The sequence below is a fragment of the Monodon monoceros genome, unplaced genomic scaffold (genome assembly GCF_005190385.1).
Source record: "Monodon monoceros isolate NGI ecotype Baffin Bay Population unplaced genomic scaffold, NGI_Narwhal_1 Super_Scaffold_19, whole genome shotgun sequence".
NCBI lineage: Eukaryota > Metazoa > Chordata > Mammalia > Artiodactyla > Monodontidae > Monodon > Monodon monoceros.
The window spans coordinates 69,800,048-69,822,299 of record NW_021703775.1 but is presented as its reverse complement, the minus strand read 5'-3'; the positions used below and the strand labels follow the sequence as shown (position 1 = coordinate 69,822,299).

General features: G+C 43.9%; 3 protein-coding genes across 7 annotated transcripts in view; 2 read left to right on the top strand and 1 right to left on the bottom strand.

Annotated features, from left to right (window-relative positions):
* FAM228B (family with sequence similarity 228 member B) overlaps positions 1–11,363 on the top strand; it is a 41,233-nt gene extending 29,870 nt beyond the window's left edge. The window contains exon 8 of one of the 2 annotated variants that reach the window (XM_029231749.1): positions 9,565–11,363. Coding sequence is in view for 1 of the 2 variants with exons in the window: in XM_029231748.1 (XP_029087581.1) it covers positions 4,885–4,891 (7 nt within the window). In the remaining variant the exon portion in view is untranslated. Of the gene's footprint in view, positions 1–4,884; positions 5,185–9,564 lie in introns of those variants that run through there. The other variant, XM_029231748.1, reaches the window with a different exon arrangement.
* FAM228A (family with sequence similarity 228 member A) lies at positions 5,663–21,753 on the top strand. The gene is made up of 6 exons (XM_029231633.1): positions 5,663–6,218; positions 7,953–8,021; positions 13,133–13,220; positions 13,338–13,490; positions 14,111–14,330; positions 16,404–21,753. The coding sequence occupies exons 1-6, from the start codon at positions 6,129–6,131 to the stop codon at positions 16,609–16,611; spliced, it is 828 nt and encodes a 275-aa protein (XP_029087466.1). The 5' UTR covers positions 5,663–6,128; the 3' UTR covers positions 16,612–21,753.
* Positions 20,321–22,252, bottom strand: part of ITSN2 (intersectin 2) — a 160,217-nt gene continuing 158,285 nt past the window's right edge. For 3 of the 4 annotated variants that reach the window (XM_029231744.1, XM_029231743.1, XM_029231745.1), the window contains 2 exons: positions 21,741–21,914; positions 20,321–21,225 (listed from right to left, as the gene is read on the bottom strand). In XM_029231744.1, coding sequence (XP_029087577.1) covers positions 21,068–21,225; positions 21,741–21,914 — 332 coding nt within the window. In that variant the 3' untranslated portion in view covers positions 20,321–21,067. The remainder of the gene's footprint in view (positions 21,226–21,740; positions 21,915–22,252) is intronic. The other variant, XM_029231742.1, reaches the window with a different exon arrangement.

Here is a 22,252-nt window from a genome sequence, read left to right as displayed (position 1 = left end):
CCCCCCCCCCCACGCACACACTTTCCCCCCTTGGTGTCCATATGTTTGCTCTCTACATCTGTGTCTCAATTTCTGCCTTGCAAACCGGTTCATCTGTACCATTTTTATAGATTCCACATATATGTGTTAATATTCGATATTTGTTTTTCTCTTTCTGACTTCACTCTGTATGACAGACTCTAGGTCCATCCACGTCTCTACAAATGACCCAATTTTGTTCCTTTTTATGGCGGAGTAATATTCCATTGTATATATGTACCACATCTTCTTTATCCATTCGTCTGTCATTGGGCAGTTAGGTTAATTCCATGACCTGGCTATTATAAATAGTGTTTCAGTGAACATTGGGGTGCATATGTTCTTTTGAATTATGATTTTCTCTGGGTGTATGCCCCTCAGACATTGTTGAAGGGAATGTAAAATGGTGCAGCAACTTTGGAAAACAGTATGTTTCTCAAAAAGTTAAACATTAAATTACCAAGTGACCAGCAATTTAACTCCTAGGTTTCTGTCCAGGAGAAATGGAAATATATGGCTACATAAAGGCTTGTGTATGAGTGGGTGTACATGGCACCATTATTCATAATAGCCCAAAAGTGGAAACCACCCAGATGTTCATAAAGTGGTGAATGGATAAACAAAATGTGGTGCATCCATACATGGAATATTATTTGGAAATTAAAAGGAAAAGAAGTACTTACACTTGCTATACAACACGGATGAACTTCAAAACTATTATACTCAGTGAAAGAATACAATCACAATTTTTATTCTATTTATATTTAAGTGTAATGCTCAGCAAAAGCAAATCTACAGAGACAGGAAGTTGATTATTGGTTGCCTGGGGCTGGAGTTGGGAATGGAGAGTGACTGTAAGTGAGCATGAGGTTTTGGACTGATAGAAATGTTCTAAAACTAGATCATGGTGGTGGTTACACAACTCTGGAGATACACTAAAAATCATTGATTTGTGCATTTAAAATGGGTGAATTTTATGGTGCATAAATTATATCGTAGTAAAACTTGATGATAATAAAAAAAAGAACCTAGCAAGGCAGAAGATAAGTGAGCTTACATGATGTTTAGGAGGTTGGCTTACAGTTAGTTTTGTGTTCCTAAAAAGCTCGAAAGTAAGCTGCAGTAGTTTCCCTTTCCTCATTCTGAATAAACTCAGAATTTGTTGAATAAATACAATGTGGCAGAAGCCAGAGGGCTCTTAGAGATGCTTGATTCTGACATGTCCAGCAGAGAGAACAACTGGTTGCCTCATGAGGGTCTTTTTAGTGATTTAAAGTAGAAACAGATAACTGTTAGAGATGGTGCTCACCATTGTGGACTTCTCAGTGTTTTTGAGGTGTGGTTTAACACTTTGCTGCTTTTTTGAATGGGAGCTGAAGTTGAGGGATAATAGGAAGTATTGAAATTAAGCCCTATTCACTTGGTAGCTGAAATCCTTAAAAGATGGAATGCTTTAGCATCACTCTTTTCTGTTAGGCTCCAAAAGAGTAATAAGTTCCTCTGCAATCTGTAACTGCCATGGTCTCATACATATTTGTATGAGTCAGGTTTTAGGATAATAAACATCTTAATCCTATTTAATTTTTATATATTGTATAAAAGGAGAGGTTTTGTCCTTTAATGTCTTTTATAGCAGAGTGTGACTCAGATATGAAGGAGAATATTGCATTGTTGGAGTACCTAGGGACTTAAACTAGAGGCTTAAGCTCATGAGCTCCCCCTGGAGGAAGGAGGAAGATTATATTTTCTTCCATGAATTAGGGAAGCATACCAATTACAGCATCGAGGTCGAAGAGGCATGTTTGTCTTTGGTAGAGTTAGACCTTCCCAGGGAAGCCACAGTGGACACTTCTGTGAGGGGGTCATATATGCCAGAGAACCCTCACTCAGCTGTTTGATTAAGCAGCAATGAAATTTCAGATGAAAATATTACGAGAGCAAGGTAATGCTATTTATTTGGGTTTATTTTTCATAAAAATGTGTAAATTCATATAGAACTTATCAGCTTCAAATTTAAATAAAATATTAAATGCTACAATTGAGTTGATAGGAGAATTTTTTCCTTTCTGGTTCCTCCCTCTGGAAACACAGGGTCATCCTTTCTGGAAAAAGAACCTCTATGTTATCAGGAAGGATAGAATCCAAGTCCCAAAGAGGCACTTTTCTTCCTTGAACTTTCTTGATCTAGGAGGCAGACAGGGATGAGGACCAGGATGCGGTGAGAGCTGGTGTAGCTCCATCTTGTAATACACAAGGCAGCAATTGCTGATACCAAAATCTGAGCTGCTGGGAACAACTTCTCTGTATGGCAGTCTTCCCGGAAGACAGGAGGCAGTGGGCCACCCTCCCTACCCTCTCCCCCTGCCAAAAGGGAGTGAGTAGAAGAAACTGAGGCAGGTTTCCTTGGTTCAGAGGGAATGAAGAGAGTTGCCCCTGGCAGCTGCACAATAGAGATGTCCTCTAGAAGGTGGACTGTAGGATTTCCCTAGCTCCCTCTCCTGATTTTGCCCTCCTTCCATCGCTCCACCATCTGTACCATCTCTCTACCACATTTACCAGTTACCACACCCAAGCCAGGCCCCAAATTTTGTTCCCCTTAATTTAGCCAAGAAAGGCAAAAATTTTCAAAAGGACCATATACTGAGTTAAAGTAGTAAAGTTTAAAAAGTAAAAGTCCCCAAATGTAAAATGTATAGGAATGTAGTTGTTCACAGAGCACAGATTTCTCATCCTAAGGTGACTCTGGTTCAACTTGGTGCCATTTGACTTGTCTAGGCTAGACTACTGCTTCCCAGTCTAGGGGCCACTTCCCTTCAGTTCTCTTCTTTACACCCTGTGTCCCGAGTCTCTGGAGTGTAGCTTCTGTTAGGAGTGGATTTGAAGGAGAAGTCACAGCCTATCCTCCCCATCTCCCAGTTAGAAATCAATAGGGAAATGATTCGTTTGTCTGAGTCTACAGTCAATCTATCATACTTCTTTTCTGACTCTGTTTCCCCACTCCTAAAGGATAAGGGGGCTACTTTTTTTAAACTCACGGTAAATGTATTAAGATTTAATTTTGTGGTTTCACTCCTTTTACTGTCACGTTTTAGTATCCTCCCATGTGCTTGCTTGCTTTCTTCCTTCCTCAAATTTTAACAAGAACCTTCTCTGAACCAGGCAGTGTTTGAAAGGCTGGAGACTAGAGGTAAACAAAACAGATAAATCTCTGATCTCAAGGAGCTCACATTTTGATGGGAGACAGACAATAAACAGGCAAATATATATCACTTGAGCTAGTAATTGCAATGAGGAAAATAAAACAGGAAGTTGCTGGAGAATTACCCAACCAAACAGGTTTAAATGGACAGTGAGGGAAAAAAATACAGTAAGTTGCTTTGTAATCATACCCTGCACACCATTCTTATGTACTGTACTGGTTATGGGTCTCTTGATATAACCAGCCCCAAACAGGATTATTCTTTTTTTTTTGGCCACACCACATGGCATGTGGGATCTTAGTTCCCCTACCAGGGATTGAATCCGTGGCCCCTGAAGTGGAAGCACGGAGTCTTAACCACTGGACCACCAGGGAAGTCCCAAGGATTAGTCTTAATTTTGCACTCTGCCCCTCTTCCTGCCAAATTTCTCTTAGTTCAGTGAACAGGACTATAATCCAAAAAGGCCCCCCAGTATAAAAGTCTAGGAGTCATTTTTTATTTCTTGCTTTCACTCAGTTCGCATGTCTTATAGGTAATGAGCTCTGTTAGCTCGTTCACTTCTCAATTCTTCACTACTACCACTGGTTCAAGCCTCTGTGATCTTACCTGGCCTATTGCATTAGCCTCCTAACTCGTTTTCCTGCTTCTGCTCTCGCCCCTGTATAATCAGTTCTCCATGCAGCACCATATTCTTTTAAAAGTGTTAATTAGATCAGAATTCTCCCCTACTCAAAACCTTCTAATGGCTTCCCCTCACACTTTGAATTTTATTCTAACTCCTTATCATGGCCTCTAACCTCCTATACGATTGGGCACCTGCCTCCTCCCACCTGTATCACCTGCCTTTCTTTCCACGCTCACTATGTTCCTTTTCTTGTTGTGTGAACGCGCCAACCTCACCCCCATCTCAGGCTTTTGCCTCCGCCAGTCCATCTGCCTGGAACACTCCTTCCCCAGATCTCTCCATGTCTCATTTTCTCAGGTCACTCAGACTTCTGCACAAATATCATCTCTCCAGAGAAGCCTTCTCTGACTTCTCTACTTAAAATACTCTACCTCATCCATTCCTCCACCCTCCCACCTCCTTTACCTGTGGAGAGGTAGGATCCAGGACTTGAGGTCAGGACAATCCATCATTATAAGAGGAAGGAAGGCAGAGGGCATAGCCATAGATGAAACCAGCTTGGTGAATTTTGTGAAGGAAGATTGTTTACTTCTGTTTAATTCGTTTTCTCACATAAGTCAGAAGGTCATCCATCAGCTGATAGTGAAGCTGGACAGAGATTCAGAGGTTTGAAAAGAGAAGGGAAGAAGGGAACCTAGTATTTTATAAATCACAATAATCCTAGTGTAAATTAGCACTCCAGGCATATTGACATCAGAAAGCAGGACCATAGGGGTCCCTCAAATTATATCACACATCAGTGCTCTACCCCACCTATAATAGGGTTGGCTCTGTCCCGGAAGCTCCTTGTTTCTGAATCCAGATAGAGTGAGGAGAGGCTGAGTCAGGAGCTTTAGGTGGGGACCCTGCCTCCAAGTCACTTAGCGCCAACAGGAGGGCTAGGTTTCAGGGAGATCAGCTCAGCTAAAGCAGAGGAATTCTTTCTGCTCTTGTAAGCCCCTCATCCCTGTATCAATTACACTTTTCTGTCATTTTCAAAAGATTTTAGCAACCAAGGAGCACACACCCTGAGCCTTGGCTGGTAAAAGAGGACACAAAAGAAGGCTGCTTCAAAGGAAGCCATCTGCCAGCAGGAATCATTCAGGATGAGGAGCAAGAAAGGCGCTCAAGAATTGTTCTGTGTCTAAGAAGAGCATCTGCAATAAACTTCATCTTTGAGTCCAGTGTCTGTATGATCATTAAGAAATGACAGTGCTGTATATTGACAGTTATTGCAAATGTATTTCCCCAGGAGTTAAGAAATGTTGCCTGAAAGATACAATAAAAATACTAATAGCTGCCTTACTTAGCACCCATCTCAGTTCACTTGCTCTTTCCCTAAATTGTCAGGCACCCTTAAAATCCACACCCACATATTCTCCCCAGGTTTCTCCAACAGTCCTTAGAAAATTTAAAAATTCATTTTGATTACCCCTCTGGCTCATGTTGAGTTTGACTCCTAGTCACAGAAGACTTAGGACCTGGAGCATAGGAGGAGAGACTTTTGTTTTCCTTAGGCAAAAGGGGCACTAAAAATCAATCCTCGCTTCTACTTGTTGCCCTGGATCATACAGATAAATGGTAAGTTCTCTTTAGGATTAATTTACATGACCTAAATTTATATATATGTATATTTTTAACTAAAACCTGGGGTGGTGTCGTATTGGACGGTTGAAGGCCTGGCGGACGTCACGCGGAGGGGCCGGGGTGGCGGCGAGCCCGAGCGGGGGCTGGGGTGTGGGGTGGGGGCGTCTCCTTCCTCTCTGCGCCCCCTGTCGAGAGAGGTGTAGGGGGCTTGCGGGAAGAGGGGCTGGGGTCTAAGCGTAGTGCTTTAATTTGTTTTTAGAGGAGCTCCCCTTCCCCTCCCAGAACAGTGAGTCACCGTGCCACCGGCCCCGGAGCGCCCCAAGCGCAGAGCCCGAAGTGGGGAGCAGAAGGCAGCCCAGGCCTGCGACCACCCACGGTGGCCCCTCGGCGGTGTGGCCCAGGGGGGCCCAGCCCCGGGAAGACCCTGAGGCGTTGCCTGATTGGGTCCTTAAGGCTACGGGTCGGGGAGCCTAATCACCCCCTTTTTGAAACAGGTTTAGGGGACCCGAGGATTTATTTTTTGTTTGTTTTACTTACCGAGTCTACTAAGTGGCAGAGCAAGGATACACTGCTTTCTGAATTTGAAAGACCTCACTTTTTCAACTGTAATCACCTATCTCCTCAATTTACTCTTTCTTCCTTCGGGGATTCTGTTATTTATGGCTGCCACGAAAATGTCCAACTATGGTAAACATTTTGGGCCAGAACAATTAAAGTGGCCAGAACCCGAGTCAATTGTTTTGATGGAGGTAAAATAATGTGGCATTTGGGGGCCGCCTTTGGGTGGTGGGACATGAATCCCTTGAAATTAGGATCTGTTGTGTCTTAATCACAGTTGTTTTCCCCAGAACTAGAACAGCGCCTGGCATAGACTTGGTTCTCAAAGAATTCGCCGAATGGGAATGGCCAGGGATCGCATTTGGCCCAGGGTGGTTGTAGTGTTTCCCCGTGGTCACTGCAGCATCAGGACAGCAACAGGGCGGGCTGTGGGTAAACGGCAGTCCCTGAGCTGCCCTGCGGGAGAGGCGGGGGAAGCCAGGTCTGGGCTTGCCAGTGAATTCTTGATACTCCAGGGTCTGGTAAAGCAATGATTTTCTCATAAAGTTTCATTATTTTATAGAGAGAAGCTCTAGGATATTTTTTCTGTTTTACCCCTTTTACTGTGGTGGCAGTAAGAGTGGCGAGAGAGTGTGTGTGTGTGTGCGTGCGTGTGCGTGGGCGTACAATCACCAAGAAGGAGCTCTCAAAAACTATTTCCTTAAACGAAGAAAAGGTGGTTCAAAAATCTGACATACAACCAATAGTGTGTATAACATTTGCTAATAATGTTAATAGGATGGCTAAAAAAATGTGATTTCTCAAGATGATTGTCGGTGTATGTTTCTACTTCAGATAAATAGATTGATTTATTCTAAATTTGTGTTGTATTAGGGGAAAACATTTAATTGTTTTACATGATTTTTCAATTTCCATCTTAAAATAAGTGTAAGAAGGTTTTATTTTAAAGCAAGAGTCTGTTTATATTATCAAGAGGGTTGTAATTTGGAGAAGACCCTAGTTAGCTGTCTGAATATCATTTTAGATTTCATGTGAAGCTGTTAAATATACTGGTAAAAATACAACTGTCCGTTTTGAGATTTCTCTTATTCACAGATTTGGTATTTGAGTTTGAGGTTTAGTTTATTTTGATGCACTCGTTGTGGCAGAACTGAAAGATGAGCCAGAGATTGAATAACATAGTTTTAAGAACCTGTATCACTTTACACTAGATAATTCTTTTAGGTAACAGAATTTCTCTTCCAGATGCTGAATTTTTATTGCCTTTCCACTTGTCCCTACTTAGTTCTGTAAGAGTAAAAGCTGGAAGATCAGTTCATAGTGATCCAAATGAAAAGCCCTAAAGTAAGGATTTAAGTGCATCAGCTTTACCCAAGCTCATAATGGAAACAGCAAGTCCCTAGATGTAAGACCATCTTGGTCCTCAGCCAGGAGTTCCCAGCTAATTGGCTCTGGACCCGTTGAACTAAATCAAACTTCTGTAGTTTTGACTTATAAATAGGTTTTAACTTATAAAGAGACCTAGCAGAAGTCAGGAAACTTCAAGGGCTTTTAAAACACACCTACAGACTGCCTATAAAGAGGCTTCATTTTATAGAGGATCCCTTTAATTAGTAAACTTTCTTGGTACTTTAAAAATAATGGTGTGATGTAAGGGATTTGATTCAAAATAATCTGGGTGGGGGGCAGGGGAGTGAGTAGGGATTTGGATGAAATAAGATCGACTCTGAGTTGATCATTGGTGAACCTGGGTGATGGGTTCGTGGAGAATTGTGTTTGAAAATTTCCATAATAAAAAGTTACAAAATATGTTTTGAGGTACAGATGTTAGATTTACACTCAAACTATTGGTAAAATACACTGTATTTTGTCACTGGTTTGTTTCTTCAGGATCTAAATGCTAATATTTAATTCTGTAATTTTAGGCATTGGCTAGAGAAGACATTGATGAAGCTGTATACATGATATTATTTAGAGAAAATTATGTTGCGAAGGTAAGAGTTGGCTACAGAGAGTGGATTCCAAGTGTGTTCTAGGTAAGCAAGAGTGATACAGAGCAGTGTGGCCAAGAGGATGTTACCATGTCAGAGAGATTCATTTTTCTGGGAGAATGAACCTCCTCTGAATCACCCAGTCAAACTACGTAGATCTGAGATTGTGCCATCTCCTTGCAGAATCACTAAGAGGTTGGGAGTCCCAGATCTATCCTTAAGGGATCTGAGAGATTGTTCTAACTGCTCCCTGTCTTTGTCCTGTTACTGAATAGAAATTCTTTCCTAAAATCTACCTCTCTCTCATATGTTCCTACATCACAGTGGGAATATGTAAAGCCACAAGAGATGAATTAGTATTTAAGGATAATGACCAATCAGTAGTGATCATCACTATGGAATTAATAAATTTAAGGACGTTTTCATCTCAATGAGAGGGATTGAAATTTGGTGTATAATACGTTAATGTTTGTACTGTGGCTTATAATTTATAAAGGAAGTTTACATATATTCTCATTTGAGCATCAAAAGAGGTAGGTGGGTTTACCCTCCTTTATAAAAGAGAGAGAGGTGCTGATGCAAGTCTAGGCTCTTTTTCTTCTACCACTTTTATCACAGTCTTTACTGATGATGAAGGCTGGAGACATGGAATGGTGACCAGGGAATTCTTTGAATTCTTAAAAAGAAGCAGGAGTTTTCTGAGTTAGTGGTTTGGATGTGGTTTAATCTGGAGGCACAGTTGTGGTGTAGAACTGTTCATGGGTTCTTTCTGCTCTGTGCTCTCAGGTTCTCTTTCTGAAATTTATACTGTTCTTCAAATACCTTATTCTATGACTTTGCATCCTGAATGTGCTGAGAGCTGAGGAGTGGGAACAAGTGTTCCCCCCCACCGCCCCGCTTATTCAAATGAAAATAAATGGAAAACATCTTTTTTAAAAAATAAATTTATTTAATTAATTTATTTTTTTGGCTGAGCTGGGTCTCTGTTGCTGCACACGGGCTTTCTCTAGTTGTGGCGAGCGGGGGCTACTCTTCATCGCGGCACATGGGCTTCTCATTGTGGCGGCTTCTCTTGTTGCGGAGCACGGGCTCTGGGCACGTCGGCTTGAGTAATTGTGGCACGCGGGCTCAGTAGTTGTGGCATGTGGGCTCAGCAGTTGTGGCTCACGGGCCCAGTTGCTCCGCGGCATGTGGGATCCTCCCAGACCAGGGCTCGAACCCCTATCCGCTGCATCGGCAGGCGGACTCTAAACCACTGCACCACCAGGGAAGCCCAAAATTCAGTTGTTTTTTTTTTTGTTTGTTTCGATACGCGGGCCTCTCACTGTTGTGGTCTCTCCCGTTGCGGAGCAACAGGCTCCGGACGCGCAGGCTCAGCAGCCATGGCTCAGGGGCGCAGCCGCTCCGCGGCATGTGGGATCTTCCCGGACCAGGGCACAAACCCGTGTCCCCTGCATCGGCAGGCGGACTCTCAACCACTGCGCCACCAGGGAAGCCTGGAAAACTTCTTAATAATTTGTTTTCCTTGTTTGTATCACTTCCTTAGAGATTGGATACGTATTTTCAGCATCTGGATGTTTTTAAGGAAAGAAGAAAAGAGTTGTTACATAAAAAATGGACTGAAAATGTTGCAAAGCCTCTTCAGCAGAGAATTATGGAAAAAGTAATTTCATATAAAGGGTTGGAAAAAACAAAAGAATCCTGAATATTTTTTAAAGCACACAAATAAAACCGTATGAGATTTTTTTTTTTTTGGCAGCTTTAGAATCACTGGAGCATGGGGTTTTTATTTTTATTTATTGTATTTATTTTGGCCATGCCACAAGACATGTAGTATGTGGGATCTTAGTTTCCCAGCTAGGGATGGAATCCGTGCCCCCTGCAGTGGAAGCACGGAGTCTTCACCACTGGACCACCAGGGAAATCCCATGAGAGTTTTTTTCTAATGAAGCATTATTTGAAAAGTTGGGTCAGCATTTTTATTTATGCAAAGAGTCTCAAATTTATTTTTGTATCTAAGATGAATTCATGGAACTGTGATACAACCTACTGCATTTTTAAACCTGAAATTCCAGGTAGAGGGAATAGAAGTGTTGATTTGGAACTAGATTTATCAGGAATGCTTCTAGGTAAATGTTAATAGAATAACAGTGGCTTAAACCATAAGAACATTTATTGGTTAATAAGAAATAGAGGGATAGGTGGTCTCATGGTGGGTTCTGGAGGCATAACAATGTCGTTAATTATCCAGGTTTTTTCCTGTTGTTCTATTCTGCTATCCTGAATATTTTCAGTTTCTGCCTGTCACCCTCACATTTGAAAGCACATTTGGTTGCTTACAGCTCCAGGTATTAGGTCTGTGTTCAAGGCAGGAAGAAAGGGTGAGAAATGATGCCAGGGGGTCCTTTTCTTACACCTCATCTCATCCTTTGTGATCAGGAAGCAAAAAGAGTCCCCAGAAGCTCCTAGCAGATTTCCCCTCAGGTCTCTTTGGCCATAACTGGGTCACACCCCAAGTCCTAGCTAAAAGCAGAGCCAGGAAAGAGTGTGTGCCTTTCCAATCTCTCTAATAGGTTGTGGGCAAAGGAGAAGTGGTTTCCATGGCTGTTGAGTTAGTCAACCATGAAGTGAAGGGATCACCAGTTTATACCCTCTTTTATTCAATTTGGTTTTACAAAACAAGAACAAAATTTTGGCTTCTTCTATGGAAGATTTTTCTATTTTAACTTTGAGATCAGGACCCTCTTTTGACATTAAGGCCCACCTAAATTTCGAGTTATTTAGCAGAGATCTAGAGTAGTTTGACTGGAATGTTAGAGCATTTAGGTATATTTACTGAGCAAAATTTCTGGACGTGTATGTTAACTACTTCTTCCTAAATGCCCTAAGAGACAGAGCTCAAGGTTGAATCCAGGTCACTTTGAAACCAAAGTGCAACGTCTTACAAGTATGCCCAGAAATGTGGTCACACAAGTGTAGGATGGGGAAGCCATGCCTTAGAAAAGCCATGTGTTGAAGTCCAAGTGATTTAAAATGACAGTAAATTCAGTGTGAGTCAGCCATGTGAGCTGGCTTCCAAGAAACCATCTGAGTTCTTAGGCTGTATTGAGAGGCGGTGCTTTGAGTGGGAAGCATCAGGCCCAACCTGTCCACTTGGGGATAGTCACCAGTTACAGAACCTTTAGAAGAGGGTGGAGCTGGACAACACTTCACAGGAGGAAAAGTGGAAAGAAATACAGCATATTTAGCCCAAGGCAGAGATGATACAAGAGGAAATGAAACCTTTAAGTACATACTGTAAAAGGCTGACATGTGGGTGAAGAGTAAGTTGTGTTTTGTGTTGCTTCACAGGGAGAACTGGCAGTGACAAGGCAGACTTCAGCTCTGTCTTAAGGACAAGCTTTCTGGTGGTTAGAATGACCAAGAGAGTACCTGCCAAATGGAGCAGAAGGTTCTCAAACAAGGCTAGTGGATGACATGAGACTAAAGCTGGATGATTACTTCTCCCAGAAGGTGGTGGACTCTCACTGCAATCTCAATTACTTCTGAGATTTCTTCCAACCCTTTGAATCTATGATTTTATATAAGAAATGGAATAAAGTATTTGGCTTTTTTGAATCTTGCAAAAACAAGAAATATACTAAAGCACGTTTAAATGTAATGCTTTGCTCTTAAGTGTACTTTTTTTTTTTAAAAGGAAATTATATTTGGAGACTTATGATCCTGAAGTATACAAGCCTTTTTATATGACAAAAAAGGACTCAAATTATGGAAAGGTAAGTAAGTTTCTTACGTTTACCTGTTTATTCTTAGAAGCTCTGGGGTTGGGGAAAACCTGGTCACTTTAGAAGTCTCATAGTTATTCTGCATTCATTAAAAAAAAATTCACAAAAGCATTTCCTCTGAGTTTTAGATTAGGAACCCAAAGTAATTTCGACTACTTGGGAATTGACATTGTGAAAAAGGCACTTGCATGTGTGTGATAATTCGTCCATTCATTCATTCATCCACCCACTCATATTCAGCAAACTGGAAGCCCAGAAGGTAGGGGAAGATAAGTGGACAGTGAGTGTGATGAGAGTGTCACAGAACCAGCGCAGGGAGAGCTCCTTTCTAGGGGAGGTGAAAGAAGGGATGCAAGAAAGGCCGCCCACGGAGCCAGTAGTTGAACTTGTAATGAGTCTTCACATTTTAAACCAACAATATAGGCGTTAAAATTTTGAGATGTAGGTTTCAGGTTTTTTACTCCTGTGTAGCAAAAGTGACCATCTGATAATACTATTCATTAAAAAAACGTGTGTGGCTCTGAAGAGAAAAGTGGTTTATTTTGCTTCTCCCGAAAACCAAGGCAGATCGTGGTTGTGAAGATAGGAAGGTTCTTTTGGCTCTGGGGGACTCACTGTATTGTGTTGGGCAGTCATTATGCTGTCTCCTCATTCAGTGGATGTTGTCCTTGCAAATAGCATTGGGTCAAGGTCAAGTGTGTGGGGAAGTAAGCAAGGGGAAATAGTCCTTCTGTCTAAAGCCTATACTTAGGATGGGGGGGGAGGAGAAAATCACCTTCCTCCACGACCTCTGTAGCTGGTCCCTGACCCTCAGCACACTGATGTTCTCCTGCCCCGCGGTTCTCACGGGCCCTTAGAGACCAGTGGTCAGCCCCCAAGGGGGCGCTTTTCCTCCCAAGCCGGCTTAGGGCTCTGCCTTGTGCTCCTAAAGCACCCGAGCTGATGCCTCTCATGACAAGGTGGTCGTTGTCTATGACTTGTCTGTTCTAGACTGAGAGATCCCCAAGGACAGGACCTTGCTGGGTTGCAGCACGCAGTGGCATTAGCAGATATTTGTTGACTGATGCAGTGATACTGTAGAACTCTGAACAGGAGTATGTGTCTTCTCTTTGGGTGGCCCTTGCTCCATTCAGCCACTTAAGGCTCAGTGAAATATCCTAGTGTGAGGCAGGTGGCATTTACGCTTCCCTTGCTCTGTATGACATTATTCCTGGGTCCTTATTCTCAGCCGAGTTGGTATAGAGTAAGGCCACACTCGAATGCTTCAGACAGATTTAAAATGCTTAATACAAATTGTACTTGCGTCCTCAAAGAGTCATGTTCTCGCAGGTTACGGTCCCACCGTTCTGTGATCCTCTGTTTAGAAGACAGCAAGAGTTGGATGAAGAGCGGAGGGCTATTTTTCAGTATAAGACGGGTACTTGTGATCATGGGGCTTTGTCTTTAGAGACTTCAATTGTCAAGTGATTTCCTACCCCAAGAGTGACTGGAGTTGACTTTAAGAGTGTTGATTTAGATTTTTATCTTCCTGTAGGAAAACGATGTACCTTAAAAGAATTTAAAGAACTAGAGAAGGCCAGGCAGTATGCCAGATTGCCCCAGCTGACTTTCAGTCTCCACAGGGTGGTTCCAAAAGAGCAGCCCACAGCTTCTGCAAGGCCTGTGGGAAGCAAAACTCGTAACAAATGCAGGTAAAGGTCTTTTTGCTGTGTCTATAGTTTTGCCTTTTACAGAATGTCATATAGTTGGAATCACACAGTATGTAGCCATTTCAAGATTTTACTTTCATTCTTAAAGGCTGTTCTCACAGGATTAAGAAGGTTAAGAATGTTAGGTTGGCAGATATTTTCTTTCAACACATATTATATCCCCCTGTCTTTTGCTCTTTCAATTGCCCATCCTACCGTTGTTCCTTTGAAGATAATTATTTTTTTCTCTGGATGCCTTTAAGATTTTCTTGTTGTCTTTGATTTTAGTAGTTTTCCATGATGTTTCTAGATGCGGATTTCTTTTTATTTATCCTACTCAGGATTCATGGGTCTTTTTGTATCTGTAAAGTGATATCTTCAGTCAGTTCTGGGAAGTTCTCATTCATTTTCTCTTTGATGGTTACCTCTGCCATATTCTCTACTTTCTTTCTGGTACTCCAGTTAAACATATTTTAGATTTTCTCATTGTAATCCCTGTCTCTTACCCTTTCTTGTGTATTTCCCATCCTTTTTGTTGCCCCATATTTGATACTAAGTATTTTTACTAATTATCTCTTCAACTGTGTCTAATAATCTGTTGTTAAACCCACCCACTGAGTTCTTATTTTCAATTGTTTTATTTTTATAGTTCTAACATTTTATTTGGTTCTTTTTCAGATGGGTTTTGGGGAAGGCTGTCTATATTCAGGGCCTGAGGGGACCTATTTCAAGTGCCCTGGTTTGACTCCCCCCTCCGCAGGGTGGGGTAGTGTTCAGAACAAGGTTGACTACTCACTTTCAAGGACAGCACCAGACCTGGGAGGAAAGATCCACCAGAGGTATGCCGGGGGCATGGAGGAGTCAGTCCCTGCTACCTGATGTTGGCCAAAGCTCCCAGGGGACAAAGTAGTCAGAGATTGCCAGCTCATTCTGGAAGGGCTCTTTCCTCTCTGGAATTGTTTACACTGCTGTCCAAAGACTTTAAAATATGAATTTTGTGGGGCCGGAAGGAGGTGAATTCTTTTTATTTTTCTCTAGTTTTTGCAGCAGGAGTGTCAGTCTATGCAGACTTATAAATTCTATTAAAAAAAAAATAAAAGAGAGAAAGAAAGAGAGAGAGAGAAAGAAAAGAAAGAAAAAGCCCTGTTGTGTTTTCTTGGTGTTTCCTTTTTATCCCCCATCCTGAGTTTTGCTGGAATGAACAACACTACTTTGTTTTCTTGTGATTTGGAAGTTTTATGTTCTATTTCTGGTTTCATGGTTTCTTTATCAGTTTTAACAAATATTTTTATTTAAATGTCAATAATTATATAACTCCCCATCTCCTAGCAAGACAAAGACTTTATATTGCTTTATTTCCTCATCTGCCTTCTCTGGCTCCTCAGCCTTTATAGACAGTCATAGCTCCGTAACTGGTATTCTGCGCTTGGGTCTGTCTCTTCTGATGGACTCTCTACCTTTCCATCTTTTTGAGGTGATCAACCCTCCCCAACAGAAAACCCTTCAGTAGCTTCACATAACCCTTCCAATAATGTCCAGACTCAACATAGCACATAAGGTGCCCTCTGAGTCCTGCCACCTTTTCTGGCTTCTTCTAAAAAATCCCCACTCCCTAAAGAAAAGAAATATACTAAAGCACAGAAATATCTGGGTCAAGTCAGCACTTGAGAGGATTATCACACGATGAAGTACCTCTACTCCCCCATTTGCCTCTTGCCTCTGCAGCAAGCCCCTTGAGGGCAGGGGCTGCTAACTTATCTTGGTGCTTCCAGCACTTAGCTGGAACATTGTATGATGAGTAAATGCTTGTGGGATGAAGGAAGGAAGGAAGGAATGGAGGAATGAAGGAGGAGGTGATTTCTCTAGATAGGCCTATGCTTCCCAGGGCAGGAGTGGAAACAGCCCTGGGAAACATTCTGAGAGGACACTCCTGGAGGTGCCTCAGGTGGCTGTTCAGTAAAGTAAGAAAAGGACTTAAGAGCAAGGTGGCTATGTTAGAGACAGTTTGATTACAAAAAGCAGAGTCCTTGTCAAGTTAAAAAAAAAAAAGGCAAGGGGGGCTGGGTATGTTAGAAAGCATCAGTCTGTCATGGAAGCCACAGTCAGTGTCTCTGTCTGTTCAGGCTGCTATAACAGGATACGAGACTGGGTGGCTTATAAATGACAGAAATATATTTCTCTCAGTTGTGGAGGCAGGGAAGTCCAAGATCAAGGTGCCAGCAGATTCAGTGTCTGGTAAGGACCTGCTTTCTGGTTGACACTGTGGAAGGGGTGAGGGAACTCTCTTAGGCCTGTTTTATAAGGTCACTAATCCCATTTATGAGGTCTCTGCCCTCATGACCTAATCACCTCCCAAACACCTCACCTCACCTCCTAATAACATCACATTGGGGGTTGTGTTTCAACATCTGAATTTTGGGGGGACACAAACATTCAGACCATAGCAGTCAGGAAGATAGCCAGGCCACTTGAGGGACCACGAGGCCGGTCCTTTCCTCCTTGGGACTATGTGGCATTCGTCATAGCTTCTCTTTGTGAACCTGCTTCCTTTCTCTTTCTCTGCTTTCTTGTGCATGTCCTGGAAAATGGATGCCCTGGTCCTGCCTTTCTGGTCTGAGCCCTCTAAAGCTGCCTGGAGCCCCTCTGTCCCAATTACAACTCTAGGGACTGAGGCTCTGGGTCAGGTGCCTCAGCCACAGCCTGAGAAGGTCACATGACTTACTGCCTAAGAGTGGCATCAGCAGAGGTGTGGGTGGGGCAGACTGATTGACGGCCACAAAGTGATGTTTTCTCAGTCTCTCTTTTTCATAAAGTGAGTATTGAGTTCATTAACTTAATTTTCAGACAGTTATTGAATGGTACAATTCTGTTTATACTGAATTAAGATAAATTTTTTCTACTTTTCTTTGCAGTCCTGAAAAGCTTGTCTGTGCAGAAGAGAAATATCCGCCTGATAAAGAGAAAACGACTAGTGACCTAAGTCAGACTGTTTCTGAAAGGCAGTTTTATTCCTCGAAGCTTGGCCAGGAGAGTAAAAAGCATGAAAAGAAGAGTCTGGTGAGCAGAGATCTGGGGGGAACAGGGCTCGGATGGCAGAGTTGTGTAACATCCGACAGATAGCAGACAGGGTCCAGAATCCATTGACAAACCCCTTCCTTTCAGACAGACTCTGAGGGCAGAACAGGCAGTAGTAGCCAAAGAAGGGAGTGAGAAAGAGGAGGCAGGAGGATTTATTTCATGCAGAAGAAGTGGTGGAGTCTCTTCTGGGCTCAGTACTGCTGCATGGACAGGCACCCTTTAGCAGGAGAGCCTTGGGTGAAGACACTCAGGAGATTGTGGGACCCCGGACCCCACTTCTGGGGGACAGATTGTGCCCTTCATAAGGTGAGAGAAAACCTGGCCAGAGGGGATCTTCCCTCTAAGATATCCTCAGCTCTTTTTTTCTGAGTTTTTGCTCTCCTGCCATTTTCCTACCATTTACTGCTTATTAAATCCAAACCAGACCAAAAATTTTGTTCTCCATAGTTTGGTCACAACAGGTGGGAATCTTTTGAAATGAAATTTATACTAAAAAAAAAAATTAGGGCAAAATGATAGTTTATGTGAAAGGCCTTTACATGCAGGAAATTTCCATGCACAGATTTCCTACCTAGAGCTCACACCCCGGTTGGTACAGCTGACAGCTCACGGTTTATTTCCCCTTCCATCCTCTCTCCCACAACCTGTATACCCTGAAGCCTGAGGGTTAGGACGCTTCTAGGGAGGGCTTCGGGCACTTGGTAGGTAGTAGCTTCCTGCCGTTCTGTGCGAACTGTAGATTTTTGCATCTCTTCTTTCACTCACCAGCGTGGCTCCTTCCCTCCACCACACACAAAGCGCGAGGGGCTGTCCTTTTCTCTAGCTTGAAAACCTTGTTAGATAGGTATTTTGTGACCCAACTCCTACCCAATCCCGTTGTTCTCCTGTCTGTCCAGAGAGAAACGGATGCCTCTTATGTGGTAAGTTACCTCTGAGCGTGATTCTATCTGAGAGCACGGGGAGCCAGCCCCTCAGTCAGGTTTGAACGTGACTGTGTTCAGCCAGGCCCTTACGGTAGGGCAGCCTAACTGTTACTCCCAAGAGATCAAAAAGTGGAGCGTGGGTTACGTACACTGGAAGTTTATTTTTTGCTCCTGTACCAGAGCTGGTGGGTCAGCAGGTTGGCAGGCCGTCCCTCTTCCATGCAGTCTTTAGGGCGCCTGGCTGTAGGAACGTTTCTCATCTCCAGCACCTGGCTGCCAAGCTTGCCCCAGGAATTCATTCCTGTCAACCTGAAAAGGGAAGAGGTCATGGAGGACGTCTGGCCTGGGGGTGTAGGGGGGCCCCCAGGACCAAGTCACAAGGCGGCCCCTAACTGCAGGGGGCAGGGGGTGCTGGGAAGAGTAGTCCCTGCTGCTCAGAGCACAGTGGCAGGGAGAGCTGGCGTTTCACGGACAGCTGGTCATCTCTGCCACACCACAGAAAGTTAGTGCTGTGTGGAGTCCAGAGACACGGGAAGCCCTGTCTGAGAGGTGCAGACCCCAGATAGAGTGAGGGTAAGGTGAGGGGAGGGCTGGCTGGGAAGCTGCCCGGAAGATGAGTGTCAGTTGGAATCAGCCGGGAAGTTCCTCCCTGTCCCGTGAGCCCCTCTTCCCCACCCTACACTCAGCTCTTCTGTCAATAGGTTTTAGGAACCAGATGGCACAGACGCAGATCCTGGGTAGCTGGGGAAGGCCAGCAGAGGCGGAGGTCACAGCCCGTGGAAAGAAGAGTGATGACAGCAGAGGTCCTGGGGCGGCACCTGGCCGCCCCCGGAACTGTGCCCCATAAGGGGCCGTTTGTAACAAAGCTTTGCTGACCTTTACTTTGCAGTGTCTCTACAACAGTTAAAACGCTGCCAACATTTTTTCTCTCCAGAAATGGAAAAACAGAAGAAAGAAATAGAAGATCAGTTTGCTTTGCTCAATGCAGCTCAGCCTGACCAGCCAGACTTTCCCTAAATTGAGGAATATCCAAATAATAAGTTACTGTTTATTGAGCTCTCCCTTGTGAATCGGGAACTGCGTGAGGTACTGTGTATTCATTTAAAAAATTTCCCAGCAAGGTAGTATTATCACCTTCCATTACACAAAGCTCAGAGGTTTGCTAACTCGCTCCAGGTCAGCTGCACGGTTTGAAAGTGGCGGTGTTCTCTATCCCACGTCCAGTCCCTCTGGTGCCAAAGCACATGGTCATTCACCAGGGCACTCGATCTCCTCGAAGCCACTCTGACTTTGTGATGTTAGACTGCTCAGAATTTGGGTCCCCTTTCAGAGCGTGGAGCTGTCCGGCTTGCCCGCCTGGGCACCCTGATCCTGAAGAGCACGGGAGGGGCTTGCTGGGCTCTCCTCCAGCCACTCAGTCTTTCCCCTGGAGGGGTAGGTAGTGTAAGGTAGTCCCTTCCTCGCCCTTCAGAAAATCAGGCTACCGTTTTTGTCAGGAGAGAATGTGACTTCTTAAGGAGCAGTGCCATGTTCCTCCATCAAAGGGGGTGACTGGAGTTGCTGGAAGTACTGCCATTAACTATCCTCTGTAACTTCACAGTTGTCTGACTCACCTCTTGCAGGCTCCTCTGTCCTAAGTCCCACAAGAACGCTAACATATCTAGACATGGAGACATGGCACTAGCCGCAGTTCGTCCCAGTGAGGAAGTCCCACAGTCCCAGGAAAGGATTATCCTATAGCTATGGTCACAGGTAACCCCAGGACTGGTTTTAAGCCTGCCTGACCCATCAGTGGCAGCTGTATGCTTTGAAAGTCAGCTGGTCAGAGGCAGACTTGTGAACATCAGCCCACACCTGCCTCCATAACCAACACAGCTCGAGTCTCAGAACCCTGTAGAAGATCAGCAGTTTGCTTTGCTCAGTGCGGCTGAGCCTGAGCAGCCAGACTTTCCCTAAATTGAGCAACATTCTTAATTGTCTGGGTTCAGATATTGAGCGTCTCTTCCTTTGACACTGGGGCGTATTTCTTTTAGGTCTGTGTTTTAGCCCATCAGTGCCCAGGATCAATACCTGGAATGATGGATTTTTTTTCCTTGAATATTCTGAATTGTTTTCCAGTTTTTCTTTGTCCAGTGATTATGTTTAGGCAGAAACAGGGGCTCTGGTGTGGGGACATTTGAATCCTTCCTTATAGCTGCTAGAGAACACTTGCTCCCTGAGAAATCAGGGCTTCTGTAGCCTGTGTGATTCCTTCCAAAAGGCAGATCTTTTCCCAGTTGTACTCATTAACCCAGGGATTTAGTGTGTAAGAAAGACCTTATTTTTATCAGTGTTCAAGACAGAGTTCACATTTCAAAATCCAGAGGCTGAGTAAACAGCTCTGACAGGTGTGGATGTGTCTCTGACAGCATGGGGGCAGGGGGAGGGAGACAGGTGCTTCTGGAGCTGGAGGGGCTGAGGGACCTGCTGATGATCTTTAATACTTGTGCATTTTCTTCATGGCTACGTTACCCCTGAGGGTCTACTCAGCTAGGCAAACAGAGGCACTCAAAAGGGAACGCTCTAGCTCCCACAGAGATCATCCATTCTAGCCATCAAAGAAACCAAGCCCCAGAAACAGTAGGTAAAGTGACCAGAGTCACAGAGCAAGTCAATGGCAGTCAAGACGAGGCTCTAGGGTCTCCTGACTGACTACTCCCCCGCCACATTCTGTCCTTGGTTTTTCTCACTGTTGCAGAAAGGAGATTTGGATTCATTACAAGCAGCCCCTGAAATTACCTTTTAAAAGCCTTTCACATAGAAAGTAAATCAGTCAAGCTTTGAAGTTACATTCATAAATTTATATTTTTATTCTCTTTCTGTACATATTGGCAATGATAAAGCTTAAAAGATGCATGTCCTATGACATATGCAAAAACAAGGAATTTACATAAATAATTTATACTTCAGAAAATTAACGTTGAAAAATATTTTCTGCATCATTAGAGTTCACAGTATTTAAAGTAAATCAAGCTTTCCCCCTTAGATTTCAAACTATATTGTCTCAGCAGAGAATGATAAAATCTAATCAGGAGTAAAATGATCAAGTTTCTGTTTTTATTCAGTGCACAAGTGGACACTATTTCCGTAATCAGGCTGTTCCCACGCTGAGGCTGCATTTCTTCCCAGTCCTTCACCTCCTGAGTGGCTGTGACCCAGCGGAGGTCACGTGGTGTGAAATGGTTACAGCGTCACCCAAACCACCCACAGTGGACACATTCAACCAAGTGGTAACGTCTGGTGGTCTGATGCCTCATTTCCACATAATACTTTTTATAGCCCTGAAAATGGAAATCCTGGCATCTAAACACAGCCGAACATGTTAACACTAATACAAGGCACTGTGCTATGGGGTTTGGTTTATTTATAGGGAAGGTCATGTTTGCATAGATTGCTAGCGATTTAGTGTGCGATAAAATAGAGGCCCCAGCATGCGTGGCCTTGTGATGGATGAAGCGGCGCGACGCTCCGCCAGCTCAGGGGCAGCACCGGCTATCTTCTCCAGCCCCAGCCTAGTGGGCAGATCCCTAAGGCCCCTACAGGAGAGTTTTTTGCTCAAAAAGCTGCAGGTCAAAGCGGACCCAGACCTCCCCGGTGGGGACCTCATGCAGCAGCAGTCGGCGGGTTGTAGGGCCTTTGCTTTCCTGTTCTGTTCGAATTTTTGCCACTGGAACTTCAGTGCGACCCAGGAAATCTGGTGAATAGACAAGTGAGAGTCAAAAGTCTTCTTTAAAAAACTTAAAAAACTATTAATCACAGAAGGAGTGTCTGAAACAGGATTCATAAAACTTTCAAATTCAAAACAAGTAACTTCTTTTGGTTAATGGCTGTTGGATACTGTGAATGGATGGATGCATGCAGAACAAGGGATTTGTGTGAGGGAAACTCAAACTGCTGGGAATCCAAGCCTCTTTGGTCAGGGAATGGCTCACCCATTCAGTAGGTGCCAGGAGCACAGCGTTTCCATTAGGTAAGCAGGGGTGACTGGGGTCAAAGACCTGAAACACACCTGAGGCCACCCCCCCTTTCCTCTGAGAAGGTATCCCCCCTGCAGCCACTGAGAGCTGCTGAGGACCATGGCCTGTGTCACTGCCCTTAGGTGTCTTGGGGTGAAAACAAGGCTGAGCACCCGGCTTCCAGACCCCAGATCCTAGAGTATGGGGGGAAAACTTCATATCCCCGCCCCCACCCCCCAGAGTTATACTTTACCATCTGGTGAAAACTGGTCTCTGTCGAACATGGTAAGACACAGCACATCCTGATAAAGATCCTTAATAAAGAACTGGCAGTTAAAATTCCACTTGGGATTGAGTGTGTCCTGAAGGGTTCTGGTGGTGTAGCTCTGGGAGCCCATGCTGATTTCACAGTATGGATTGCTCTTTCCTGAACAAAAACAAACCAATATACATGTGGCATGTGACAATAGGGCCTTCTTCGAGCAGAAGCAGGATCTACACAGATGTTTCTCTATAGACCATGGCCGCAGGGGTCACTGCCTGAGGGTCTGGGTCTCTGTTCCCAGTGCTGACAGCATCATAAACCTGGGGAGGGACTGTGTGGGCTCGAATGCCAGGGCTGCTCCCCATGAGCATGTGTCAGTGCAGCTTGCTTCCTGCTTTCTCCACTCAGAAGCACTGAGGAAGGAGGCATCGGTATTTATTGGGAAACTAGAGTGATAATAATTTTGGTCCAATAACCATTTTAGTGGCACTGGAAATACT